Genomic DNA, 12,087 nt, shown 5'->3' on the forward strand with positions numbered 1-12,087 from the left:
CAAAAATGTGCTGCCTGCCATGAAGGAAGCTGTTCTGCTTCCCCTCTCTGCCATGCCCAGTGGCTTTCCCAGCAAACCAAGCCTGTTTACATTGTGAAGCTAATTTATGTAATCTAGTATAAGAGACAGGAATGGTGATGCTGTGCTTGCAGCAATTATGGGTTGTCTTACAACTATGTGATAAAATATGTATTTTTATAAATAATTTTGAACTATCTCTGTGGAGACAATTAAGGTTGTGTAGACAAGAAGTCGAAAATTGGAACATGCTCATTTTATGCAACCTGAATTCTGTGTACACATACGTGTGTCTCATTCCTTATTAGGCAGTTTTAAGTTACATGAGCTCCTCCATTTTTAAAAACCTTTATGGCACATTAAAATGTGGCAGGCATTTCTTAACCTTTGTATCCTTTTCTGTATGACAGAAGTGGTTTTGGAACAGTTTTATGCATTTGATACAGTAATATCTAAAAGCTCCACCAAGGTGAAGGCTTTGTTGTGATAGATACAATACCAAAGCTTACTAAAATTCTCTCTTGCAGAAGTTACTGGCCAAGGAAATTATTGATTGGCCTTCAAACTAGAAGTGTATTTTTTTAATGCTTGTGACCCAAAGGCTGCATTGTAGTATTCAGCAGCTGGAAGAACAAAACCAGACATTGTACTTCTCTTTTTACATGTCCTTAGCCACAAAACTAAGGGTTGTTCTTTTAGTGAAGAGATCAGATTTTATGTACCTGCAAACAATAATTTCAGTCTTATCTTTTACCTACAGCCAAGCTCTTGCAGATGTCCATTGTATATGCTGATCAGTCTAAAATACTTTAAATATCTCATGAAGTTTTTTAAGGGAGAACTTTTCCAGTTCCAGAAGCATGTGCTTGAGATAATGATTTTTTTTCTTCTTTATAGCAAATTGCAAATGGAGATAGAGGCTTTGAGAATGTGGAGCTGGGTGTCATAGGAAAGAAGAAGAAAATTCCAAGAAGGGTTATTCATTTTGCAAGTGGAGAAACAATGGAAGAATATAGCACAGATGAAGAAGAAGATGAACAAGAGAAAAAAGACCTGTTGCCACCTGTAGATCCTGTAGGTATTTTACTTGATAAATTGCTACTTGTGGTTTACTGGGTAACTACCCACATTTTATACTTTAATTTTTGTGTCTCAAATCTGATTTAGTATTTAGTATTAATGATTCCCTTAATTTGATTTGCCCTAGGAACTGAGAAATCTGTGAGAAGTATTCCTGAGAAGTTTTGTCCTGGAGTCCTCCTCCACTGAAGTAGCTCTATTAATTAGAAATGGGTTTAATTTCTTCATGGTTCTAGTCTGTCCTCTCCAGCATTTTCCCCTCTAATAATATTTGCTCGGTGCCTCCTTGATTTGTACTGTTATTTAAAAAAAAGTGCAAGGAAGGCATTTGTTTCCTTATGTTTGGTGACAGTGGAGAGTTGAACCTGTAATTTAGTGTTGCTGTACCAGCAATTTGATATAATTAAAACAGTGTAGAAGGGAAAGAAACAGATGACTTGCAGAAACAAAGGAAAACTGGTGTAATTGAAAAACAGGTTTTAAAGGACCTGCCTGGTCCGTATATGTAATGTTCGTCTGTCTTGTAAGCTGATAAGATGTTGCTTGGCCTGTGAATGGAGTCTCCATTTATTTTTGGCCCAAATTCAGGTGGAGTTTCAACAATTACAGCTGTCCCCCATAGTGTGTACTGTAGCTGCTAAAATGCACTGTCTTTTTGTCAATGATTCTGAATCTATTACTTAGAGGTAGAATGCAATATATAGTCTGTTTTATTTTGTTGGTATGTCTGACAGTCTATTTTGTGGTGATAGTGTATTTGCAAAGCTTGAGCCGTGTGTGCCAGCGCTGGCAGCAGCAGCTCCCCACCCTCTGGCAGTCAGTCCCAGAGAAGATCTGCATCCATCTCTTCATCTCTCCCCATCCCCAGTCTTGTGTTTCTTTTGTGAAGAAAGATGTGAAACACCTCCACCAACTGGTGTCCCAACCACCTCTTTTCTCTACCCCCCTATGACAATTTTCACTCCAATAAAGTGGCTCTGCAGTCCTATTCCCTCCCTGCCAGCAGGACTCCCTTCCTGGTCCTCTCTGGGCTTGGTTACCTGTACTGAGCTGGAGGTGGAGACTCCAAAATTGGCCATGTCCTTCCCAATGTGCTGGAATGGAGTGAAGTGGCAGGAGCTGTTGCTTTGTGCAGCAGCTGGTCCTGCCTGGTTGCTCGCTGAAGGCAGATGCTGGTGTGGAGCTGCTGTTCCCACACTTCAGATAAGAGTCTTTGCATGCATGGAAACCAGTGCTCTGTTTTCTACGTGACATTGCTGTTGAAATTACTTCTGCACCATCGTTTGGAGTCCATGATTAAGAAATGTTGTGGTTGAAGCTCTCTGTTTTCTGTACAGTAGCAGGCCCTGTGTTTATTTACACACGTATCCTTCACGGGAGAGCAGGGCTTTGTTAGAAGGACTGCAATGAAGACTTGGACTTTCTGTTCATTCTCTTTTGAAGAAGTGGTGAACCATGAGGGGTTTGCTTTGGGAAGGGCTGTCAATCTTCTTCCCATCTGTAAAATGAATTTAGTTTGAAGGAAAAAAACCAAAAATTGGTTTGAGGACTGAGCTGCAGTGAGGCTGTGGGAATTCAGCTTGGACAGGTTCCTAGCGATTCACAGGTGAAGATGTGGCATTCCATCTTGGATGGATTGATGGCACCACTATGTCTTTCTTGTTAGGCAGCCCTTGTACACAAGGAGAAGTGACATTGGCCTGAGAGCAGGTAGGATATAATCAGTGTAAAAACACACGTGAAGTTTATAGATTAAAATTAAATGTATTATACGTACTAACAATGAGTAGATGTTAAGCTGCCTTGCTGGGTGTTGGGTTTTTTTGCCTCTGTAAGGATCTTCTCAAAGAAGTGCAAGAACTGTGAAACTTGCTGAATGTTATGGCAATATTTGGTTATATTCAGGGTCAGATCTGTTCCCCACTACGCAGGTTGTGTCAGATATCTGCAGAGGCATATGAAGAGGTTTTTTTTCCAACTATAATTAGCACGGGACCAGGTCTGTATAGAGATAATACACAGTTTGTGCTGTTTCCTCTCAGGAGAAGAGTTTCACTGTGGTGCAGGAATGGAAGGTTTGGGAGCCTTGTGTGGGCTGTGAGGCCAGATAGGTGCACACTGCTGTACAAATGGACACTTAACTAAAGAGCCCCACGAACAACAACCAGGAATTCTGTGCAATCATTCTCCTGCTTCCTTGATACATTTTTTCTGAATACCAAAAAGTATATTGTATGGCACAGTTAAGATTGCTTTATTCTCCTTTTATCGTTTATGAAAACTTTAATTTTTATTATACTTTTTAATAAAAGGACCCTCCAAACCAGAATAGTTTATTGTGGAGCACAGTATGCCTTATTATGGATTGCTTTTTGCCTTGACAGAGTAAACTTGATTAGACCAAGGGCTGCCATTAAGTGAAGTTTACCTTATCTGCTGCATGCTTTGTGTATCCCAGCTGAGCCAGTCAATTGAAGAAATGTTAGTCCAAGCTGAGCTTTGATGTTTTAGCCAACAGCTGCCTTAAAAATGTTTTTATTGTAGCATTTCTATAAAAGTAATTAAATAGTCAATTTGCTGAGACCAGCATGTCTAAAACTTGTTATCTCAGTTGGGATATGAAAAAGTATGTTGCAAGTAATAGCTCTTTCTGGTCCAATTTATTTTTAGAAAAAGCACATTTAATATCTTGAATAGAAACTTTGCCTCATGAAATTTCAAAGCTCAGCTGGTATTGGCATCCTGGCAGCTCCTGAATGAGTATAAGGGAAACAAATATTTTGCCAGAAAAGACGTAAAGAAACGTCTTCAGTAACTACCTGGGTTTAATTGTGTTTTAGAGCGAAACAGACAATGACAGTGTCTTGCTTAACTAAGCCAAGTAACATGTATGTATCCTGGTAATATGATAACCAACGCACTCAGTGTGATGGACTGCTGCCACTCACCGCAAAACAAGTTCTCAAAAACAACTGGGTCTTAAATTTTGCTTTGAAACAACGATTCGGATACTTCTATGGGTCAGCATTCAGTTCATTAACATTCTTGGACTGGAGTATCCATTCTGTCGTGTTTTGATTTGGTTGGGTTTTGTTTGGTTGGTTTTTTAAGAATGAGTTGAATCCAGAACACAGAGTATGCTTAATAATTTTTCTCTGGATTTTTTAGAGAATAGCATTCAGTATTACCTGAGTGTTCTCAGATTAAAATTTAAACGTTTTAGTAACATAAATGCTTTAATTTTAACTGAATCTTCTGTACTAAAATTTAGATGCTTACGCTTCATATGTAAATCTCTTTTTTGCTTCTGTCCACTAAAACTTTATTTTCTAGTAATTAAGTTTCTTGAACCTGTTCTAGAAGATAATCTTTCTGGTTTTGCCTGGAAGGCCACTTGCTGTAAGCTCTTAGTTGCATTCGCCTATTGCATGAGTAGGAGAAGGTGGAGCGTAAGTCACTGCAGGGCAACTGTAAGCAGTACAGCTGCTGGTGATAACCTTAGAATTCACCCTGAGAACATCTCTGCAGCTGAGCTCCAGAAGTGGAGATTTAATTTTAGTAACCTTCAGTGCTTAGAAAGATTGAAACACATTCTTATGGGAAGATTATTCTGTAGTTAAAAGGATCTTAACTTCAAATAGCAAAAAGTCCTCTCTTGAAGAGTGTCAGACTCTTAATTTTCTTTTAAGAATTTGAGGCTGAGAGAGAAAAGTAGCGACTGACCAAGTAACAGCTGCTTGTGATATGGCAGAAGGTTTTTGATGGAGGATGGTGTGTGTGTTTCTCATCTTGTTTTCACTGGCATGTCTTAGATGCCACATGGTTTATACATAGTTTCACGTGGTGCATATACTGAAGGACCTATTGTAGCAATGACCAGTCATTAATTAAACTAATTTAAAATGCATCTTGGCACAGTAAACAATGGAAAGATACCTGTTTGGTGATGTGTAGTATCTTAAAAACAGGATGTGTTTTTTCTTAAATCAGGAAATGATTCTTTTCCTCATTTTGCCATTTTCTCTGGTAAAAAGAAACCCTGTGTTCTTTGGAAAGTTCAAGTGTTATTAGGGACTGAAATCTGGCAAAAATAAATATAGATGTGGGTTGTTTAGGAACACGGTGTACTCAGAAGTTCAAGGGGGTGCATGTGTGCTCCCTTTGGCAGCCCCATACTAGGAAACAAAACCACGTTGTGTTGTTGAGCCAGAGCCCTCTTGGTTTTATCAACGGCTGAATCAATTATGGTCGTTCCTACTTAAAGTGCAGCACTTGAAGTAAAATTGTACATTGAGAATTTTTGTAATTTAAAAACCAGTTGCCATAACCATTGTGCTTTCCATTTTAAACAACAAAATAAAGTCAGGATAGCTGAATAGTACAATTAAGCATTGTAGAAATGTGTAATAAAGAGACTGATGACAGGAGAAATACTGTCCCCTTATAATAAACCAGTGTCCTGTGTTTCATACTGCTGCCCCTTGTTTACAGTTAAGAAATACAGTATTACTGTCTCCTTGCATTAATTAAAGACTGAACATTAAGGCTTCTCTGGCCAAAGGAGGTTGACATAAGTATCTGGGTATGTGGTTCTTTGTGAACGTTAGTAGGACCTGACTCAGGGACCGTTTCCCAGTATCGCTCAGTGCATTACAGCTACTCACAGCGCAGGGTTCGTTTGTACTGAGCTGTTGCCTGACAAACAGCCCTGTTCCTGTCACCTCAACAGGTCTGGTTTTCTCTTCTCCCCTCACATTCACTATTCCTGCTTCGGTCTCCCAGGTGCTCTGGGAAAACACACAAACTTACCCTGAGGAAGTACAGGGGGAAAAAAAGGAAGATTATTCCTTGGTTATGTTCCCTTGTGTCTGGTGGTTCTTGGTGGTTTATTCTCTGAGACATTTCCTTTCTCCTGTTGAATCTGAGTTAAGTAGCTTCTCTCATGGTTTCTGATTGCCTTTTGAGACACTTGAAAGAATGCTCCTTTTTTAAATTGAGGAGTCTGGCAAAGCCATGCTTGGTGGGGGTGAAGAAGTGTCCGGTTGGGCTTTGTCAGAAGGCAGAGGTTTCCATGAAGCTGAGCTTAGAAGTGCTCCTAACATACCAAACTGGTTTTTAATTGTGGTGGGGAAATAGTAGAAATAGTTAGGACCTCTGTGTCTGCCCAGCCTCAGATGTTCCCTGTGTTTGTGTTACCACAAACATGTTAGAATATTCTGTGTCAGAGTTACTGCTGTCACCTTGAAGTTCAGCTTGTACTTTCACTCTTAAATGTTAAGGGAGTTCTTGTAGCTTCTTGCTTACAGCCACACAGCACAGCAGGCCCTTGTTTATCCTGCGCACTGTGGGAATGCTTTTTAACCTTATCACCTCGTTATGAAGGATCATACGGAGCCTCGTCAATGCCATTATTTGCACCTGGGGCAACAAGCTTTTCCAGCACTTTTCTTGACTTCTTCAACCGAACAAACTCCGCAATGATTGTCCTTAGACTGTCTGCCAACTGAGAATGTAATCAACAAGCTGGAGGTGCTTTTGTGCAAGCAGGACAGCAGCTGGTTTTGCTTACACTTTTACCTTGGCAGGACATTTTCCATACCCGCTGCCAAAAATATATAGCATCTGGCTTTTTTCAGCCTGCCCAACTTGCGTGTCTGGCTTGACAGATGATTTCTTGCTGCACTGATTTGTGGAGGCTGTGCTTGGAAAGCACTGAAGTCCAGTAGCTTGTGTGCGTGCGTGCTGAGGCTGTACCAGCCAGTCTCTGTACAGAAATATTCCTTGTCCTGTACCAGCATCTGTTAAACAAGATCACAGAAAGTGGTTCCTATCTGAACGGTTTTTAGCAACAGGTTAGAAATACATCTGTAACTGAGTGGAGCTAATGGGTTTCATTTAATAAAAGCTGACACTTTTAATTGCTGCTTTCCACAAGGAAAGTACATCTACAGAGATCTTTACTGGGGGGAAATACGTAACGAAGAGCTTGCCTTAATGCAGCAGACTTAACTCTATATGTGTTTTAGTTTACTATGAAATTTGAGTTTGCCTTTTCACAAAAGTGAAGCCTACAGCTTTTTCCCCATTAAAATGGAATCTGCTTTTCCTTTCTTTTTATTACATGGCTTGTTGTTTGTTTGCTTGTTTGTTTGTTTTTAAAAAGAGATGCAGCCTCTTTCCTTAGTGAAGGGGATACCCTATGTATGTCCATTAATTTCTAAATTTTCTTTAAGTTCCTGTATGTGAGCATCCCAGTTTGTCTGGAGGCTGCAGTACTTCCTCTGTGGTGGTGAATTCACCATGGTGGTGCAAAGGGCAACTCACCTCCCTTGTCTTCCCAGCCTGTCCTTCTTAAAGAGTCTGTATCCTCCGTGCAGCGCTGCAGTCATGCCAGCCGTCCCCCACATCTCTGTGATCCCGAGATCCTACCCCTGCTGCTGCACACAGATCTCAAATTCCTCATGTTTATGCCCCACGTTGTGCTTTAGTGTGCCTTGGGCACCTTGGAGAGACTTTCTCACTTACATGCAGATGCTTGAGGTGAGGCCCCTTGAGCCCTGTTTTGTTCATTTTGTGTTCCTCCCTGTTCTCATCACCCCAGGCACTTTGCTGTCAGCCCTGTCCATCGCTCCCTCAGAGAGCTGTGGTAACTCTCTCTCTCCCTCTGGGTTCCTGGTTTTGTCCTTCAGGTGCAATTCCAAATGATAATTCATATCTGGTTGTAAATACTGCAAAGCAGGCTCTTGCTCAGGGACCACTTTGAAGGTTTGTCTTGGTTTTAAACAGTCTTTTGCAGTTCTGTCATTATTGCAATGAGGGACTACTCGGCCTGGTGGAATTCAGAGCATTATGGAAAAGTCTTTCTAGTTACAGCAGTTACCTTGGGATTGAATTGGAGGCTTAGCATTTCCCAAGTCTGGGAGTGGGAATCAAAAACTGGTGAAACAGATGTTCCCAGGTGTAAACCCTGGTTATATTTATATCTTACGGTGATACCTTGCTTCATGTATGTCTGGTCTAGATGTACTTTAAAGCAAAAATGTTGTGGTAGCTGGCAAACAGGAGACGCTGCAGATCTTTCTTTCAGTCTGTTTGAGCTTCTGCATGTATCGTTATGTGCCATGAACTGAACAGCTGCACGTATTCACACTGCTCTTGTTTCTACAGACGACACTGACATGGGGACCCTACCTGTGGTTTCACATGCTGCGAGTTGCCACATCAACATTATCAGGTATTGCTTTATTCAATTCTTGGGTAAACCAGTAATGGAATATTGAAAGTCGCTTTGACAGACTGTAAATCATCTTCAGGAATGAACCTGTATTTTAATCTGCAGGGAAGTACCTCCTGAATGGAGGAACAAACAGAAAATACCCTTTTGCTGAACACTTTTTTTTCCCCTTTTTCTCCATATGGAGATAGGGTGGTGTTGGCAAGCAATTATAACAGCTTTCTATTAGGTTTTGTATGGAACTATTTTGTGTGATGTTATCTGAAAAGAATGCTGTTTGGAGTAACTAAACTTTTTATGAAGAAGACAACTGGAAATTATCCCAAGAACACATCTATTCTTCTGCTTTACGACAGACTTCTAGGTTACAAAATAAACAAAAATAAGACTATTGTCAGGAGTCCTAAACTCACTGCACAGAAGTTTATTTGATCTGTGGACCTCATCAAATTTTGCAGAGTTTTAAAAATGCTTGTCCTAGTCTGTGTTCTTCCCAAGGTGTAAAATATCTTTATTGGGTTTTTTTGACAAATATTGTGGAGTTTCTGTCATGGTACACCTAATTTTGAATATTTTTAAAAACTATTGTCAGTCTATTCTATTAATTAACCTGTCCTATTTTCAGAAACACTTTTTCTCTAATGTACAGTGTAATTCTTTCCTTGTCATATCTGTTCTTCATACACAAGGGTAGATACTGCTTTCCTTTTTTCAGAAGTCTTTTATGAATGTCAAGATTAGTACTTCCTTCTCCCCACTTCGGTTTTGCCTCTGACATTTGTAATTTGAACTGGTCTTTTGCACAGAGCTCTGGATGCCAGGATGTCTATAAAACTAGTTACTGCAAATACTCATTGAAGCAGTCAATTGCTAACTTCTTACTTGTTTTCTCTGAAAATTACTAACTCTTTTGCATCCTCAGGGCAGATTTACAATTTGAAGTGCAATATATTTGACTTCTTGCTTGCCTTGACTCAGGAACCAGTGCTGTAGCCATCATCATGGTAAAGAGAGTGACTGACACAAGCCCACCCGCTCCGTACTTCTGACTGTGCACTACCTGTTTTAGCAAAGTAGCGCTGCTTGAAATTGAGACAGCTGAAACATAAATATTTTATGAATCCATTAGTATGCAACACAGAACATTCTTAAAACCGCTACTGACTGGAAGTGTGCATATATTGATAAGTAACTCTCTTGTTTGCTGGTACCATTTGACTGGAGTGCTGGTACAGTTGGTATCCATGTATTTTTGTCCAACTTTAATTTTCAGTTAGATTTCAGTTAAAGGCTTATCCTTTAACTAGTCCCCTAGAAAAACAAACCTAGATCCAAAGCTGAAGCTAGTAGAATCCAAATAAACACCACCTCCATCCAGATTTTCATTGATTTCCACGTTCTTTTGTTCATTCTTCACCTTAAAGAACAATTATTAGTATATTGAGCTAATAATTACATATAAGTAGATTAGCCTAGCAGGTTTTAGTTTTGTCTTTTGAGTGAAGTGGGGCTCTGGAAAACCATTCAGGAAAGATGATGATGCCTTTTGAAATAAAACTGTGCTTAAGAATTTTCTTCTAGATACTAATTGTATGTAAACGTCTCTTATTTTTTAGTGTGTGATTTCCTTGGGGAAAAGATTGCATCTGTTCTGGGGATAAGCACACCAAAATACCAGTATGCCATTGATGAGTATTACAGAATGAAGAGAGAGGTACGTGTGTGAGATAGATAGATAGATAGATAGATGGGGTTCTTGCATTCCTTTTCTTCCAACTTGCCTTCCCTGCTATTTTAAAAAATTAAATTTGTATTTCAGCATTAAAATGAAGTTTTGGAACTTCTGTTTCAGCTTGCCTTCAGTTTTCATTGGACACATGATTTGCTTGCTTATCCATCAGCCTTTTCTCACCAGCTCACCAGTCTTAGAACTGGCTGGTCCCCACCACTGCTCTCTTTGCTCTTTCTTGGACAATGCATTTTCAAGCCAGCGGTGACAGAGAGTCGGATGGAGCAGTTACTGGACACTGTAAAGACGTGGCTGCTAGGAGTATACCTTTCAACTCTCAGCCTTGTTCCATGAAGTGTTAAGGGTTAATTGAACATGATGTTACCATTTGTTCTAAACCATAACTGACTGATAGGTAGCCAGTGCTTTATGCAAAAAAAACTCCTTAATAATCTTCATTTGGAAGAGATGGGAAACCATTTTAAGGCTTTACTACTTATTTTTTATAGCTCTTCATTATTAAGAGATTAAAAAGCTTGAGAGAGGGTAGACCCATCACTATTCCTGTTGACTAAAATCTGCTTCTCTTGACATGTGACTTTTTTTTCTGTTTATTTAACACAATTTAATCCTTCACATTTGATGATTTTTTTTCTCCATAATGGGAATTCTGGAATGTACCTCATCTTATGATCAAGTGACCATTGTCTAGTAGAACAAATGTCCTTGCCTTGTAACAGGAACTGGTGTGCTCTTATGGAAGGACTTAAAGTGAATGTAACTAAATGGTAAATTGTAGCATACAAATCTGGTCATCTGTTTTTAGGAGGAAGAGGAGGAACAGGAAAACAAGAGGTCAGAAGAAGCAGAAAGACGGTATCAGGAACAGCAGAACAAGCCACAAGCTGAAGCTCCTGTCCAGACAGACCAGCCTGAAGCAACAGCATCCACTTCCTTTGTGAATGTAAACTTTGAAAACGAGGGCGATTGCCAGTCCGTTCGGGAAAATAACCGAGATGTAGTTCCTGTCCCCCCTTAAGTGTAAAGCTCTGTATAATGTAGGAAATAGGAAGTATCAGGTGTCACAACCTGGCTAAGCAGGAAATATAGGATTCTACTTGTTCAGTGAAATACAACTTCTAGCATTCTTATTGATCAGGAGAGAGCGAGGTGATGTCTGTTCAGTCTGCCTAATAAAGGCTGAGGCGTTCTGCCAAATTGGCACTTCAGTTAAAATGAAAATTGCACTAAAAACATTTGGTCTGAATTGAGTGTGTGAGCTAATTTCTGTGTAAAGCAAGTACAAATGTCTTTTCTTTGAGTTGCTGTGTCTCTAACACCTGTAGATTGCAGATACAGTGCTGTTTCCTACTTCTAAACACCTATTTCTGATTTGCACATTGTTTGCAACTCAGCTCTCTATGAATAGATTAATAGGAATCGATATCCTGTAACTCTCAAGTCATTATAACAGCGTCTCATTTCCCCTATTTATGGTCACTAGTGTATGCATGTATTTTATTTTCTGTTGTTGTTTAACACAAGAGATAATGTTAGATTTAATGTTAAGTAGATTGAAGGGTCCACTGACCTTTTTTTAATTAAAAAAACTCCAAACTGTAAAGGAGGCTGTAAACACCCTTAAGAACTTGTTAAGTACCAGCACACTTGGAGGCTAATAGTGCTCAGCTGCTCCATTCAGTGCTGTAGCAAAGTACAAAAATAGCATCGGTGTAAGATGTTCTCACTCCAAGAGGTAAGAGACTCACCTGCTTGAATACTTTATATGTTCTGAATGGTCCTGGGGAATAATCTAAAGTCTTGTTAAATTATACTGACTGCACTGGACACTGTGTATGGTACCACTTCAGAACTACACAAACTGTTTTGGACAGTTACGTGGTTACCCCAAGCAGACTGTTTGTTTAATGTTAACTTACCAGTAAGGGATGTGCACTTGCAGGTGTTTTTTCCCTTCTAGCACAGAATATTTAAATAACTAGAAATCACAAAACCAAACTCATGA

General features: G+C 39.7%; 1 protein-coding gene across 1 annotated transcript; it reads left to right on the forward strand.

Moving 5' to 3' along the window:
- Positions 1-915: 915 nt before the first annotated feature.
- On the forward strand, positions 916-11,518 carry FAM177A1 (family with sequence similarity 177 member A1; the record flags this gene model as incomplete). Its single annotated transcript, XM_010164501.2, has 4 exons — positions 916-1,092; positions 8,266-8,332; positions 9,949-10,046; positions 10,888-11,518. Coding segments are annotated over 4 exons (555 nt in total), but the record flags the coding sequence as incomplete, so codon positions are not given.
- Between the last annotated feature and the right edge of the window lie 569 nt (positions 11,519-12,087).

The sequence above is a fragment of the Antrostomus carolinensis genome, unplaced genomic scaffold, assembly GCF_000700745.2.
Source record: "Antrostomus carolinensis isolate BGI_N321 unplaced genomic scaffold, ASM70074v2 Scaffold14103, whole genome shotgun sequence".
Lineage (NCBI taxonomy): Eukaryota > Metazoa > Chordata > Aves > Caprimulgiformes > Caprimulgidae > Antrostomus > Antrostomus carolinensis.